This window comes from Felis catus, chromosome B1, assembly GCF_018350175.1.
Source record: "Felis catus isolate Fca126 chromosome B1, F.catus_Fca126_mat1.0, whole genome shotgun sequence".
NCBI lineage: Eukaryota > Metazoa > Chordata > Mammalia > Carnivora > Felidae > Felis > Felis catus.
In genome coordinates, this window is record NC_058371.1 from 152,890,362 (window position 1) to 152,906,589 (window position 16,228).

A 16,228-nucleotide genomic window follows, 5' to 3' on the forward strand; every position below is an offset into this window, starting at 1 on the left:
TTGTGGCATACTTTTGGTTCTCCTTGAAGGAGGAGCTTTCAAAGTGGTGGCAGCTGAATCCAATGGCATTATAAGAATGAAAACTACATTAAAAGACACGTAGGACTGGAGTGCCTGGTTGGCTCAGTCAGTTGAGCATATGACTTTGTTCGGCTCAGGTCATGATTTTACACTCGTGGGTTCCAGTCCCACATCAGGCTCTGTGCTGACAGCTCAGAGCCTCGAGCCTGCTTCAGATTCTGTGTCTCCCTCTCTCTCTGACCCTCCCCTCTCCACACACTCTGTCTCTGTCTCTCAAAAATAAAAAATAAAAAAAAATTAAAAAAATTTAAAAAATGTTTTTTAATTGTTTATTTTTTGAGAGACAGAGAGAGACAGAGTATGAGTGGGGGAAGGGCAGAGAGAAAGGAAGACAGAATCTGGAGCAGGCTCCAGGCTCTGAGTAAGCTGTCAGCACAGTGCCTGACTCTGGGCTCAAACTTGCAAACAGCGAGATCATGACCCCAGCCAAAGTCAGACACTTAGCCAAATGAGCCACCCAGGTGCCCCTAAAAAAACATTTTAAAGACATGTAGGACTAAGAAACAGAGAACATACTTTAGCACTAGTTCACAAGCATTGAACTATTGATGAGTAGTGGAATAGATAGATGGAATAGCTTCAGTAGTAAGAGGAAATACTAGGGGATATTTAGTGATAGAGGCAGTAAAAGAGTTAATTTGATAAATAATTTTGATACTGATATACAAAGAATAGTACAATCATTCTATTTTTCTATTCAATTATTTTATATTTTTTAGAATTTTAAAGGTTTTCTGATTACACTCTATTCCATATTTGTGATGTGACTGCATTTTTAATATTTTCTATATTAAGATAGCTTTCCTTTTTACCATCAACAACAATCAACATTCAACATTATCATCGGCAGTGCTTTAAGTTTTCCCTTTAGAGTTAAACATTCTTTTTTTTTTCCAGAAGAATGTAGTTTGATATTTATTTAGTATAAAAGGTTTGTGCACAGTGTAACAAATACAGTTTTTAGAAATCTGTTTTCAAAATGTGGTGGTTGTTTATTTGGGTTTCATAGTCTTAATTACTTCATCCATTAGCTTTTTTACCTCTTTGTGTCTGCTAACACTCGGCTCATACAGTCTGGAAGTTTAGCTCCATTCAGTCCACTTCCACCTGGTTTGTGAAGACAACATAGTTTTTTCCTTCCTCATCCATTACTACTGTTAAGGTTCTAGTTGCCAGATGTTCCTTCTCTCCAGTAGGGTCAACTATGAGCACAGTGTCATCAAATACAGCAAAAGAAGTTGCAACTGGATGAGTTCTAATATTCACATAACTTTTCTTCTTTAAATTAACTTCTGCTAAGGCAGTTTCTTCATTTATAGTAACTTCTGGTAGCTGTACACTTTTTTAAAGCTGCTAACAAAGCAAATGTACAGGCATCCAAGATGTTCCCATCATAGTCAAGGCAAATGATATCACATTACAGAACCCAAGAAAGCTTTCCTGGAGAAATGCATAAGTCCTCTTTCTGAATTATCTGTGTTTCAATGACATCTGCAATGAACTGGCTAGCCACTTGGGCCTCTTGCCCAGGAGGTCCCGACCGCAATCTCGAGGAACACAGATGTGGTAGATCCGCATTAGGAACAACATATCCTTTATCAGGGGCATCTGTTGGTGGTGCTGCAAATTCTGCCTTAATTCCACAAATCAGTGTAGTATTTCCCAGCTTCACTAACGTGGAACCATCTGCAGTACTAATTGAACCAATGTTGACACTTGTGGTTCTGAATTCACCAAGTTCTCCTCCATCTGGACGGCAGTGCTCATTCAATTTTCAAAATTATTCCAAAAACAGAACAATTTATTCATTATTATTAATCCTCAAAGAGAGAAATTCAAGTTTGCATTTATTACTTACAATATTGTCACATCTTTTGCTTTTCTAGCAATCTCTCCTTTAATATATATTATTCCTAAATTTAGATCATTATTTATATTTTAGTGTTATTGGTTAAATAGTTGCTTTAGTTTTCAAAGTTTGTTGATTCAGTTTTGAGTACTAATTTGTTGTACAAAAACACTGTTTAGAATATTCTGAATCCTTGTGAAGTATAATATTTATAAAAGAACCTATTAATGCATGCATTATGTAAGCAAAGGGTTTAATACTTAAATGTGTTATCAACAGACCTTTACTAAAGGAGATTTTAGACAAGCAGATTCTGATCTTCAAAGGTTAAAATATTCATAGTCTTTGTCCACATTTATGATGAAAAGGGAATTCTGTCTACAGAAGTTGTGTCAAGCCGAGTGGCATTAATGGTGAGTTCATTAAAAATTCCAGCTGCATCATTTGGATAAGCACTGAGCAGAGAAAGTGCTAAGGTGGAATTCTAGGACAATTGTACTAGAAAATTATAGCTTATTTGAGAGGAAAGTCATTTAGGTGACAAAGAGAACTCTGGAAATAGGATGAATATTTTTAAATCAACCCTATGGTTCACATAATCTTTTGCTCCAAATGAGTCAGTCCTATTAAATGCTAAAAATATACACATTACATTGCAATCACACCCACTTTATAGCAAGTAAATTATACAATAAAAGCAATATTTTACTGCACCTAACATTCTTATACATTTATAAAACATTAAAATGTGCTCCTATAATAAAGGCATTATCATAGGGTTGGGTTTTGTTTTTGTTTTTTGGTTTTTTTTAGAAACAGTCTCTTTACAAGGTCAAAATTAAGATTTTAATAATATTTTTCATCAAGTAAGAGTGTGCTGTCACAGATTATTGAGAAAATATTTGCCTCATTGAACTTATTGAAAGACTTAGGATAAAAGATTAATATAATAATCCTCATTATATAGATCCGATTAACTAACTAAAGATTCAAGTATCTAAAACCACAATCAGATACAGAATTGTTCCATTGCCACAAGGAACTGTCTCATATTATCCCTCTATGTTTACACACTCTTTTCCCTAACCTGGAGCAACTACTGACCTGTTTTTCATTTCTATATTTTTGTCATGTGTCAAATGCTATAAACAGAATTAAACAGGTTCTTTTGTTAGATTGATGTTTAATTTTCTCTAAGTATAGTGCCTTTGGGATCCATTCTATCTGTTGCATATATCAATACTCAGTTCTTTTTATTTTGAGTAGTATTTGGTTGTATGAATGTAGTAGTTTGTTTATCTATTCACCCACTGATGGACATTTGGGTGCTTTCAATATTTTTGCTCTTACAAATAAAGCTGTTATCTATCTTTGTGTAGGTATGTGTATAAACATAAGTTTTCATTTATTTAGCACAAACTTTTGAGTTTCAAAATTATCTTTTATATTCTAGATAAAGTCCTTTGCTAAGTGTTTTGCAAATATTTTCAGTTTTTAGTTTGTCTTTTCAGTCCCTTAATGAGATTTTCTTTTTCTTTGCAAAATGTTTTCAATTTTAATGCAGTTTAAGTTGTCAATGATTTAAAGATCTTGTCTTTGCTGTCATAGGAAAGAACCCTTTGTCTTGCCCTAGGTCTGGGAGCTTTCTTCTATGTTTTCTTCTAGTGGTATAATAGTTTAATGTTTTACATTTTAATCATAGTCTATTTTTATTATAAAGGATATTGAATTTTATCACCAAACTTAATATTTTCTTTCAATTTGCTTCATGTGTTCTACAATCCTTTTGTTTTGTTTTTATCTTCCTTGCTCCATTTGGAATTAATTGTCATACTTTATTGTCTATTAGCCTCGCTGTTATTTTGGTTTCTTTTTTACTAACTCTACTGGTTACCCAAGAGATTATAATGTATATCTTTAAGATATTGAACACTCATATACATTGTTGAATTTAGGTTTGCTGATGTGAAGATATTTCATAGATAATTGAATGACTTTATGATATTTGAGCTCTTCCTGACTCATCTTCTATTGTTGTGATATATTTTAATTTTCTAGGTACTTTTAAGTAAAAATCCACAACTATAAATATTTTTTAAATTTTTAATATTTATTTATTTTTGAGAGACAGAGAGAGAGAAACAGAGTGCTAAGGGGTGAGGAGCAGAGAGAGAGGGAGATACAGAATCGGAAGCAGGCTCCAGGTTCTTAGCTGTCAGCATAGGGCCTAACAGGAGGCTTGAACTCCCAAACCATGAGTTCATGACTTTAGCCAAAGTTGGACACTTAACCAACTGAGCCACCCAAGCACACCCCAACTACTATAATTTTATATGGCCAATATTTATTTAGATTTATCAGTTTCACCGTAATTTAGTGAGTACCTCTAATGCTGCTCTTATAACTGTGATCATTATCATTCTTCCTGAAGAATATCTTTAGTAATTTACTCTAGTTCTGTCATATTCATTCTAAATATATTCATTTAACATTTATTCTGGAAAATACTTTTTACGGGAAAAAATAATTCCATATTGGCAGTTGTATTTGTCTTCATTTCACAAAATTTCATTATTTTGATATTTGACTCCCTTGTTTCTAAAAGTCCACTACAGTCTTCTGAAATTAATGTGCCTTTTCTCTGGCTCATATGAAATTTGTCTTTTGTTTGATTATCACTGTCGGAAAATGATACGGTTGTGATTGTTTCTGTTTATCCCGCTTTGGGTTTAGAGTGTAACCTGAGTCTTCTGTTTTGTATAAATATGTCATTTGAAAATTATCATAATCTCTTTAACAGTTGGTTTTCCATTATTCTCTTTGTATTCTCCTGGGACACACACCCATTTCCATATTTTTCTCCTCAGAGGTTTCAACTATCTGCTAAAATTCTCAACTTTGGTTTTTATTTCTTTGAACATACAAAGATCATTTTTTAAATGTATGTGTCTGATAATTCTGTTATGTGGATATTCAGTTTATCTGTTTCAAATCTGCTGTTTCTTTGGATTTGATTACATGTCTTTTTTTTATTAAATTTTTTTAACGTTTATTTATTTTTGAGACAGAGAGAGACAGAGCATGAACGGGGGAGGGGCAGAGAGAGAGGGAGACGCAGAATCGGAAGCAGGCTCCAGGCTCCGAGCCATCAGCCCAGAGCCCAACGCGGGGCTCAAACTCCCGGACCGTGAGATCATGACCTGAGCTGAAATCAGATGCTTAACTGACTGAGCCAGCCAGGCGCCCCTGATTACATGTCTTTACTCCTGTTACACCCTTACATTTCTGACCTAGTGCAGAAAAATGTGTATGAAAAACTTCTAAAGATAACTTGAGGCATAGAATGATATTAACTTCTTTTCAAAGTGACTTATTTTCCTGCAGAAGGACTAATGACGTTATTTGGTCTAGGTCATCTTAATCCAATTGATGATTGAAATGATCTCAGGCTGAGTTCTAGCACCTATAAAGACAGATCTACTCCTGCTTCATCATTGTTCCTGGGTGTAACTCTTCTAGGTCTCAACCCAAAACCTGGAGATTTTATAAGGCTATCTCTCTGTCTTTGAAAAATGCTAACCAACAATTTTTGTCCTTCCATTCTCCGGCACCCTCAAAAAATTTAGTCTTCTTTCCAGGGTGCTATCAGACTTCATATCCTAAGGGCTCCTGGATGCTTCAGTCGGTTAAGTGGCTGACTTCGGCTCAGGTCGTGATCTCATGGTTCATGGGTTCAAACCCCTCATAGGGCTCTGTGCTGCCAGCTCAGAGGCTGGAGCCTGCTTCAGATTCTCTGTCTCCCCCTCTCTGCCCCTCCCTCTCTCTCTTTCTCTCAAAAATAAACATTTAAAAACAAAACAAAACAAAAAGACATATCCTCACATCCTAGATTCAATCACTATTCCAGAGTCCTGATTAAAATATCTTGGCTTTCTAATTCTTCAATGACTCAGTAGCTCTTTGAACACTGAAAAATATTTTGATCAACTTATCTTGCTGATCTCATTACAGTGTTTATTTGAATAACTTAGAAAAAAACTCTCCATTACATATTATTCATATAATGGTTAAATTAAGAGAAAAACTTCTTTAAGTATTATATTAGCTTCAATACTTCTCATTCAGTAAAAAGTGATATTACTATTGGGAAATGCTCTCATAATTTTAATAGCTCTCCCATCATTAGAAGGTTAAGGTCAACACTATTTTGTCAGTAATTTTCAACAACTATGAAATGTGCAATTTATTTTGTTTTCAACTGTCAACTGAATTTTTTTTTAAGTTTATTTATTTGTGAGACAGAGAGAGACAGAGCATGAACAAGGGAGGGTCAGAGAGAGGAAGACACAGAATCCGAAACAGGCTCCAGGCTCTAAGCTGTCAGCACAGAGCCCGACGCGGGCCTCGAACTTCCGGACAGCAAGATCATGACCTGAGCCGAAGTTGGCTGCTTAACCGACTGAGCCACCCAGGTGCCCCTCAACTGAAATTTTAAAAAAAGATATGAAGTCCACAGTATCCTAATCATAATAGGACTAAAAAGTTTTTTTTTTCAAGAGAGAATGAAATGCATTAAGCATAATCTAAGCACAAAGATTCTAATCAATTTGCAACAATTGCAGCTGTGTGTTTCAATTTATATTTCTAAAACAGCTTATTGTCTTCCTCCTTTTTCAATTTAGACATATCCCAAGTTGAATATTCCACATAAGTTCCAAAAACAAATCTCAATTACCTAGCTTTCCTAGTATCATTGAATTTTACATTTTGAGTCATACAGTACAATACAGTGAATGAACATTCTATAAAGCAAAAGCAAGAAAATGATATTGGAAACAAGTTGGAATTTAAAAGTAGTGTGTGTGTGTGTGTGTGTGTGTGCGCGCGCGCGTGCGTGTGTGTGTCTTCAAAGTAAAAAAAAAGATATCTGCTTATTTTGAATATATAATTTCCACTAAATTTTGGTTTATAGTGGACTTCCTAGTCTTTGTAAATTCATCTGATTTGCTCGGCCTTATAAGCAGCACAATTATTTGTTTCTTTGGCTTTGGTTTTGAATTGGTCTTGTTTAGTAGGAGAAGAAAAAATCCTTTTTCAGAAGTGTGTCTAATTATTATTTTTCTCTATCTGGCTCTTTATTCTGAAACTACTTTTTTTATTACTTTCTAGGTTTAATAAAACACCTCTCTTCTTTTTTTTTCTACTTGCACCCAAATAGACTTTTTTTTTTAAAATGCATTGTCCAAAAATTATTCTTATCATTCTCTAATGCTTTCAGGTCAGGGTACAGCCTTCATACTTTGGTACTATTTTAACCCCCATGTTTCAGGTGCACAATATTTGTGATAAAATCCTGGGCGTCCTAGAACATATTACTGTAAGCTAGCAGATTCTCCTGATTTATTTTTAGGGTATGATGGAGATAAAACTGTAGTTTAATTTCCTGATTCAAAGAAACTTCATATTTGTGATAGCATTTTTATTAACTTAATAAAGAGTGACATATGATCAAGGTTAACTATTGTTCATAACATTTTTCATTACTGATATATTACTGGAAGACTTGCTCAAAATTGACCTGACTAGATCAGATGGCATTGAAATAAATATTTTGAATATTTTGTTTTAATAGAACAATTATTCTAATTATTCTGGAATATTAACCAGACTCTATTATCAGACATTCAAAAGTGGTAAACATTTTTTTCTTTACATTTGAATAATCAGGCATGTTGTATGCCATAAATTAATATAGTCCATCAGTAAAGGGTTTGCTTGATACTGAATTTGTCAGATGTTGCATGTTACCGTCATATAAAAGTCTTTTTTGGCTAATGAGATGATAAATACTGTTAAATGAAAAAAAAATCTAAGCAAACCTACATATATAAATATTTATACATGTGTGTATATATATATATACATATATAGTTCTATATATAATTATGAATATATATCATATTATAAAGATGCAGTTACATAAAATTCTCACAAGAGATAACAACATAATTTTTAATCAATGTGCACACCTGTATATTTGAGTAAAACATGTGCAGCTTTACGTTTTCTTTCTTAGAAAATGATGAAAATTGGCAAAGACAAAGCAAAGCAGTAATGGCAGTTGAATTTATCATTGTCATGTTTGTGTCCTTTCTCTTTGAACACTCAGAGGTAAATTATTTTCCTTTTTCTCTCTGAAATTCCAGAGTGACTTTAATCTTGTTTTAGCATCAAAACAAAACCAAATAATGGACAGTTATAAGATTTAGAAAACTATCAGAAAAATAGTCAGCTGGTGAAACTTCATGCAATCAAACAGCCTTGTTTCCACTTATCTTTCCAAATCTTATGATTATTTCTTTATAGATCAGATATCTCTCTCCACATATATGGTTGACTCTCAGTTTCAGAATTCAGAAGGCAATCCTTTTAACTACCTACTTAGACTCATTAGAATCAAGGTCTAAAATTTCCAAAAGAGAGAACTAAATTATTTCTATTTGAATCAGTGTCAAATCAATTGAATTCAAGATGACACAGCCATATAAAGATAAAAAAAAAAAAAGATAGATACTGTAGCCGATTCCATTCAGCGACAGAGACAGTTTACATAAAAGATGGAATGTATATGGGACTGAGGAGACACAAAGAAATAGGTTTATAATGGTTTGATTAGTTAAAAACTCCTTTGTGAAGAAATCATTACATTAAATTCAACATTTTTATTTTTTTATTATTTTTTTAATGTTTATTTATTTTTGAGAGAAAGAGAGAGAGAGACAGAGTGTGAGCAGGAGAGGGGCAGTGAGAGAGGGAGACATAGAATCTGAAGCGGGCTCCAGGCTCTGAGCTGTCAGCACAGAGCCCAATGCGGGGCTCGAACTCACGAACTGTGAGATCATGACCTGAGCCGAAGTCGGACGCTTAACCGATGGAGCCACCCAGGTGCCCCAATATTTTTATTTTAAATTCACCATTGATAATTGTTCTTTCCTTAAGTCTTGACTAGTTCTTCCAAGGAAGACTTCTTGTTAATTTTGTTAGCACACAGTCTAATACATTTTAAATAATAATGCTACCTATCCAATTTACCAGTTCATTCAGTAGGCTGCCGGTGGACATGCTTATTATGTTTACATGGAAATCTTAATAACATTCTATTATTTTTTATTTATATCACCTTCTTTCAGGTATTTTTGGCTGAATACACAGGACCTTTGCTGATATATCTCCTCTTTTATTTGAGGATCCCATACATATATGACATGAAAGAGAGCTCTAGAAGATTGCGCCACCCAGTGGTACAGTAAGTAATACGTATCATATCTATAGGTTAGGAAGAGATAAAACTAGCACACAGATATTAAGGTTGTTTATAAGCTCAAAGAGGATGACAGTTATAGAAATATATTTTAAGTAACTTTAAATAATGTATACACACCAACTTGCAAATTTATATACAAAGAACTATTAAATATACCTTAAAGTGGAGGTAATATAAGTTCATAATGATCACAGTAGGAGAAATCTGGAAATTTAAAAATATCACAAAAAGGTTAAGATTATAAAGTTGAGAGGTCATATATAGGGCTGAAGATGTAATAGTAAATAAAATATAATAAAATACATACTTCTCTGAAATATGGGCAAAATTTGTAGGAAAGAAACAATGACACTTAAATAGGAAAAAATAGGTTTACTTTTTTTTTAATATTCGTTTATTATTTTGAGAGAAAGACAGAACCCGAGTGGGGGAGGGGCAGACAGAGGGGGAGACACAATCTGAAGCAGGCTCCAGGCCATGAGCTGTCAGCACAGAGCCCAACACGGGGGCTCAAACCCACGGACTGTGAGATCATGACCTGAGCCAAGTCGGACACTTAACTAAGCCACCCAGGCACTCCCCCCAAAAAAGTTTTATAAGTTACCTTTAGTTGGTCAAAATCCAAAATTAAATTTTACTTTAAAGTGAAAAGTAAAAATAAGGTACACAAAAGGATGAGGGCAGTTATCAAAGCAGAATATATAACATACTGTGAAAATAATCTTTGTCTCTCTGTCTCTCTGTCTCTGTCTCTGTATTTCTCTCAGCTTACTACCAAATTAAAGAGAAAGAATAATTATTCAAGATGCTAAACTGAGATGTAGTGTTAGCAATTTGTTAAGAAAAAAAAAGAACCTGATTTAATGACTAAACTCTAAGTGAAATAAGGAACAAAATTTAAGGAAAGCCTAAATTCAGGGGAGCCTGGGTGGCTCGGTCATTTGAGCATCTGACTCGTAATTTCGGTTCAGGTCATGATCTCACAGTTTGTGAGATCGAGCACCACCTGGGACTTTGCTCTGACAGCGTGAAGCCTGCTTGGGACCCTTTCTCTCCCTCTCTCTGTTCTTGCCCAACTCACACATGTTCTCCCTTTCTCTCTCTCTCCCTTCCTCTCTCTCTGTCTCAAAATAAATCGACTTAAAAAAAATAAGCAAAATTTAGGTCATAGGAATACTAGAAGATAGAGAGTGATTTCACTTCTGACTTTCTCATCTCAAATCAAGCTTTCCCTTACCCTTAATTTCTGTGCCACAGCCACACTGGTCTTTCTTGTCCTGATACCTACCATGTTCCCTTTCTCACAAGGACATTTACACATGCTATCCCTCTTCTCCCATCCCAATTACTTATTTCTTCTTTCTTATTTAAACTTCAAAAAAAGTTCAAAAAGTTCAAAAGTTACTCTGGGTGGCATTCCTATTCTTTGTATGACAAGCATGCTACTGAAATGTTCTTCCTTTATGCAATTTATTACTTTAAAATTATATCTTCACATAATCACTTGTCTGTATCTTTCCCTCTACAAAGTTCTATGATGGATCTACTTTCATGTTCAGTTTAGCTTCACTGTTTAACATGACCTGGTTTACAAGAAGTACTCAGTAAAAGTGTTTTGAATGATTAGAAGGATGAACCAATTACAAACATATTTATTTTACATTGGGCACTTTTAGATTATAAAAGAGAAGAACCTAACTTGGATGGGAGTTCTGAGCTGGCTTTTCTAAGAAAGTGGCATATCAACCATTTTCTTTGTTTTCTGGAAGGATGAGTCAGATTTTAACTAGCAAATCTTCATGTGGAAATTCTTTGTGGTACAAAGAAATTTGGTGCTTTGTAGGAGCAGAAAAGTAAGTGAACTAATTTAACCATGGCTTGAACTAAAATTTCTTATTTACTGATCTGCTACATAGCTGGGCATAACCTCACTTTATGCTTTCTTATAAAATGGAAAATTTTCTCACTCAAGGATTTATAGAAATACTCCTAACAAAGAACCAGCAAGGTAGGAAAGATACTGATTCCCTCATCAATCCTTTAAGCTCGTAAGACATTTTCCTAAATTAGAACTTCACTTTTGTTTTTCTTACTGTCTAGAAAGTTCTGCCCCCAGATATCCACACTTGTTTTCTCACTTCTCACAGAATTCGTCTGTTATTCATAGATATACGCACATAGAACATGCCCCTCTCCTGATAGATGCAAACTTATATTTTTATGAATTAATGAATAATAATAAATTCCCTGGGATTTAGCCAGGTTGATTTGTGTTTGTTTTCCCTAAAGTCACTGATATCATTAACCAGAAATCATTAATTCATTTTGTTAAAATAAACTCCCGGGGGAGACTCAATGTTTGATTTTACATAGAGTAAATGACATGATCTTTATGTTCAAACTTTATTGGCTTAAGTATGCAAATCTTGATCCATATTGATTATCTTGAATAGAAGTCAGTTTTTGAAATTTATGATTTTAACAAATGCAGTACAGATTTTAATGGAAATATATTTTAAGCATAAGCAAGAATATATATTTCTGTAAATCACATCTGACATTTACTTTTAAAATAATAGTTTTAGGGGTGCCTGGGTGGCTCAGTCGGTTAAGCGGCCGACTTCAGCTCAGGTCATGATCTCACGGTCAGTGAGTTCAAGCCCCGCGTCGGGCTCTGTGCTGACAGCTCAGAGCCTGGACCCTGTTTCAGATTCTGTGTCTCCCTCTCTCTGACCCTCCCCCGTTCATACTCTGTCTCTCTCTGTCTCAAAAATAAATAAACGTTAAAAAAAATTTTAAAAAAATAATAGTTTTATAAATGGCAAGAGAGATGTTAACTTAGAACAACAGCAACAAAACAAATACTCAAAGAGATAAACAAGACATTACAATTTGTTAGGTAGGCAAAAACCAAACATAAAACCAACTAAACAAAACAAAAAAGCTGTCCTGACTCCATAAAAAATGAAGTTCAAACTTTTTCAATGTGAGGTTCTTGTTGAAGGAAAACCAAACAATGAAAAAGTTATTCTGAATATTATAAATGTCAAATGAAGTCTAAGTAGGTTTTGGATATTTTTAAAACTTGTAAATTTTCCCCTCTGAAACCCATTAGTTTGTTCTCTGTATTTACAGGTCTGATTCTGCTTTTTGTGTGTTTGTTTATTCATTTGTTTTGTTGTGTTTTTGTTTTAATTTATTTTTTTTTAAGATTCCACAGAGTGAAATCATGTGGTATTTGTTTTTCCCAATCTGACTTATTTCACTTAGCATAATAGCCTAGGTCTATCCATGTAGTAGCAAGTGGCAGAGGGGAAGGGGAGAAAGCGGGGGGGGGGGGCAAAATGGGTTAAGTAGAGAGGGAGACACAGGCTTCCAGTTACAGAATAAACATGTCACAGGAGTAATAGGCACAGTATAAAGAATATAGTCAATGATATTGTAATAGCATTGTATGATGATAGATGACAGCTATATTTGTGGAGAGCAGAGCATAATGCATAAACTTGGTAAATCACCATGTTGTACACCTGAAATTAATATAACATTGTATGTCAACCATACTAAAACAAAACAAAAGTGTACATTTTCTGCTTCATTCTTGAGGCATTTTGATATGAGTCCATCTATAGTTTTATGTATTCTTGGGGTAGGTGTGAGCATATAGCTTACGACTGGTATTATAAAATATTTTGAGTGTCATCAGAAGTAAACTTATAGAGAGTGTTGTAATAGTACTTTTATTGTGAAATAAATTTAGAAATTTTCTAGCATAACAATATTGAAATAAACATTAGTGTTTGATTGGTAGAAACATTTCCTAATAAATATTGTAGCAAACTAAATAAAAATAAATAATAAAACGTCTTATACAGAAGGCAAGCCAGACCTTTGGAAGTGAATTTAATGTTCATTTTTTATCTTCTTTCTAGTGTGGCTTGCTTCTGTCATTGTATACACTATATCCGCTATCTTTTGGAAACCTTATTTGTCCATAAAGTTTCTGCAGGACATACACCTTTGAAAAATTTGATAAAGGTGGGATTGATATGTTTTGTCATTTTAATTACTATTGAGAAATTTTGTGTATTGGGTCATCCATAAAATAATGCAATCATCTTTATTTCCCTTATGCTTAGATTCTTCCGTTCAACTGTATCAGCACATCATAAACCTCTGCTCCTGAAATGCCACTTCCTCCATGACCTTTTTCACTGGAGCTGCCCTCAACCAATGACCCTACATAAAAGATTTGCCATGTCCTTTATGTTACAGGCCACATATGCTCAGGCACATTTGATTTTGGAAGTACTTAGCACTGAATTCAGACTCTTTAAGTGCCACTTGAAGAGGAGGGATGTCATATATGAACCTTTGTGTAAATATAGGTCTGTGTGACCTATATTTGAAATGATGAAACTACATTCTGTATTGATGACAGTTGTCAGTGTGATGACAGTGTCTTTGCTCTTCCAAAAATGGTGAATGCAGGAGTTAATAACCATCCCATCAAAGAGCTGTCAAGAAAATGGGAAGTTTTGTGAAATATTAAAGTGGAAATGTACTTGATATAACATACTGCAATTCAATTTTCCAGTACTAATTCCAATTTAATATTGACTTTCAATAGGAAGTATTTCCTTATTGAAGATTTCCTGGGTTTTGTTTTTTTTTTTTTGGCGAATACCTGTTTTGTAAAAATTTCAACAAGCTATTCTATTGTTGTCGTTGTATTAAAACAATAAACCCTAAAACTCTTAGAAACCTCAAAACTCATTTAGACTAGCTGCTTCTATTCTGCAGAAGACATTAAGATTTATCATATCAGTACAAGATCAGTATTATAGCCTAGGACTTTTAAAACTAGGACATTTCCCTTTATATTCTATCAAGACAGGTTTTACTAATGATTAAATAACTCATTATTTTATTCATTTACTGATGGAAAATGAATATTAATATATTTTATGTAATACATTATTATTTTATGCTTTCATTCATATATATTACTTGATATGACAATACCACTCTTGAAAGATATTTTTAAAATATATTGTTACATTTGTCTTATATCCTAAATTCCCATTTATATTTATAAGGATTGAGCAAAGTAATGCATTTCCTTAGTGGTATCAAATAGTTACTTGTAAAATGCTACTTCATTGGGTGAGGAAGTGTTTCATTTATCTGGCTTAGAACATTTATACCATTTTTCATATTAAAAAAAGCTGCAGTTTGGCATATAAATATATGGGATGATTTCAAATGATATGATAGATTATATATATATATATATATATATATATATATATATATATTCCCTAACTTTTATTATGTTTTATTTGCAGGGCTGTGCCTTTTATTGGGGATTTACTTCTTGGATTGCCTACTATATTAATCACCCACAGTATACACCACCATGTATGTATGATTTCTTTCTAATTAAATCCATACTAAATTGCCAACATCAAGACTCTCTTCTAAACTACACTGAAGCTATGAAACATGGTACACTTAAAAAATAAGCAAATAGGAGCGCCTGGGTGGCGCAGTCGGTTAAGCGTCCGACTTCAGCCAGGTCACGATCTCGCGGTCCGTGAGTTCGAGCCCCGCGTCAGGCTCTGGGCTGATGGCTCAGAGCCTGGAGCCTGCTTCCGATTCTGTGTCTCCCTCTCTCTCTGCCCCTCCCCCGTTCATTCTCTGTCTCTCTCTGTCTCCAAAATAAAAATAAACGTTAAAAAAAATAAGCAAATAATGAAAAAAATGTCAATTTTAAGTTGCTTCTGTATAATGCTCCATTAAATTTTTATGTATACTTAAAGACCATTTTGACATTGGTTTATTTTCTTTCCATAGGAACTCTAACAAATATATGAGTTGGTTGTAAATCTCCAAAGTGACAGATAGTAAAAATGAAAGGGTGAAGATTAAAAAGAAAAATTCTGTATCATCGCACAATCACATGAAATCAACTATCAGGATTTAAAAAATAAACAATTAATATAAATATGTAGTTAAAATATTAAATATAATTCAGTAAGAAGCAATTTGTTTCTTTAACATACTATTTTCTATTTATAACTTTATAAAATATCCTGGCCATTGACTCAGCTGAAGCAATTTGGTGGAAAGCACAATGGACCAAACCTAAATTCTCAGTTCCTAAAACTGGAGGGAAATAGCTGTACCGAACAAAGAATTCCATTTCTTTTATTTACTCTGGACTTTTCTCTCCTCAGCTTTTACTGCAGCTCACAAGGCACACACGGGGTTCTAGTGAGAAAGGGCTGAGGTTTCAAATTTAATTGATAATTATTTTTTGTGATCTATTTCTGGTGTTGTTAAAGTTTGAAATAAATAGAAATGAATAGAGTATTCAAGCTTCATTTTAGATTTTACAAAATCAGTTAAACTGTCTTAATATATACTTGAAGTACCAAGACAGAGTCTTTGTTAAGATCAAGAAATCTAGTCGAGCTTGCTAAGAGTATATCATTGCAATGTTCAAAACTTTAATTCTTCTAAATACTAGCGACTATGAATATTGAAGAAAGAAATTTCCTAACATCTTATAACTGATACTTAAAGGTATGTTATCAGAATATTTACCTACTAACTTTAGAACATTAACAGATAGATACTTTTGCTCCATAGTATATTTAAGAAGAGGAGACTCCGAAAAATGTTGCATTCACATATGTGATACAAAATAGAGGCTGATTGTTATTAACATATGTAAAGTATTTATTGAAAAGGAAATGCTTGTCAAGAAATGTAAAAATGCCATTAAGAAACATTATGATGTGTTAATAGTCCCTATTATAGATTAGGAAAATGAGACCCTGAAAGTCTAATTTTACTGGCTCAAGACTCTCAAATGCATAAGGTGTAAGTAGGAATCAAATTCTGTGAACATATATATAGCCCTATAATGCTGATCCCAGCTGGAAAGTGAATATCATGAGAATATTTTC

The 16,228-nt window shown here is 33.7% G+C and overlaps 1 protein-coding gene and 1 pseudogene across 3 annotated transcripts in view; one reads left to right on the top strand and one right to left on the bottom strand.

Annotated features, from left to right (window-relative positions):
- TECRL (trans-2,3-enoyl-CoA reductase like) overlaps nt 1–16,228 on the top strand; it is a 122,576-nt gene that overhangs the window by 60,432 nt on the left and 45,916 nt on the right. For all 3 annotated transcript variants that reach the window (XM_045056287.1, XM_045056288.1, XR_006597037.1), the window contains exons 5-7: nt 9,121–9,236; nt 13,187–13,292; nt 14,603–14,675. In XM_045056287.1, coding sequence (XP_044912222.1) covers nt 9,121–9,236; nt 13,187–13,292; nt 14,603–14,675 — 295 coding nt within the window. The remainder of the gene's footprint in view (nt 1–9,120; nt 9,237–13,186; nt 13,293–14,602; nt 14,676–16,228) is intronic.
- LOC102901991 lies at nt 976–9,052 on the bottom strand (annotated as a pseudogene).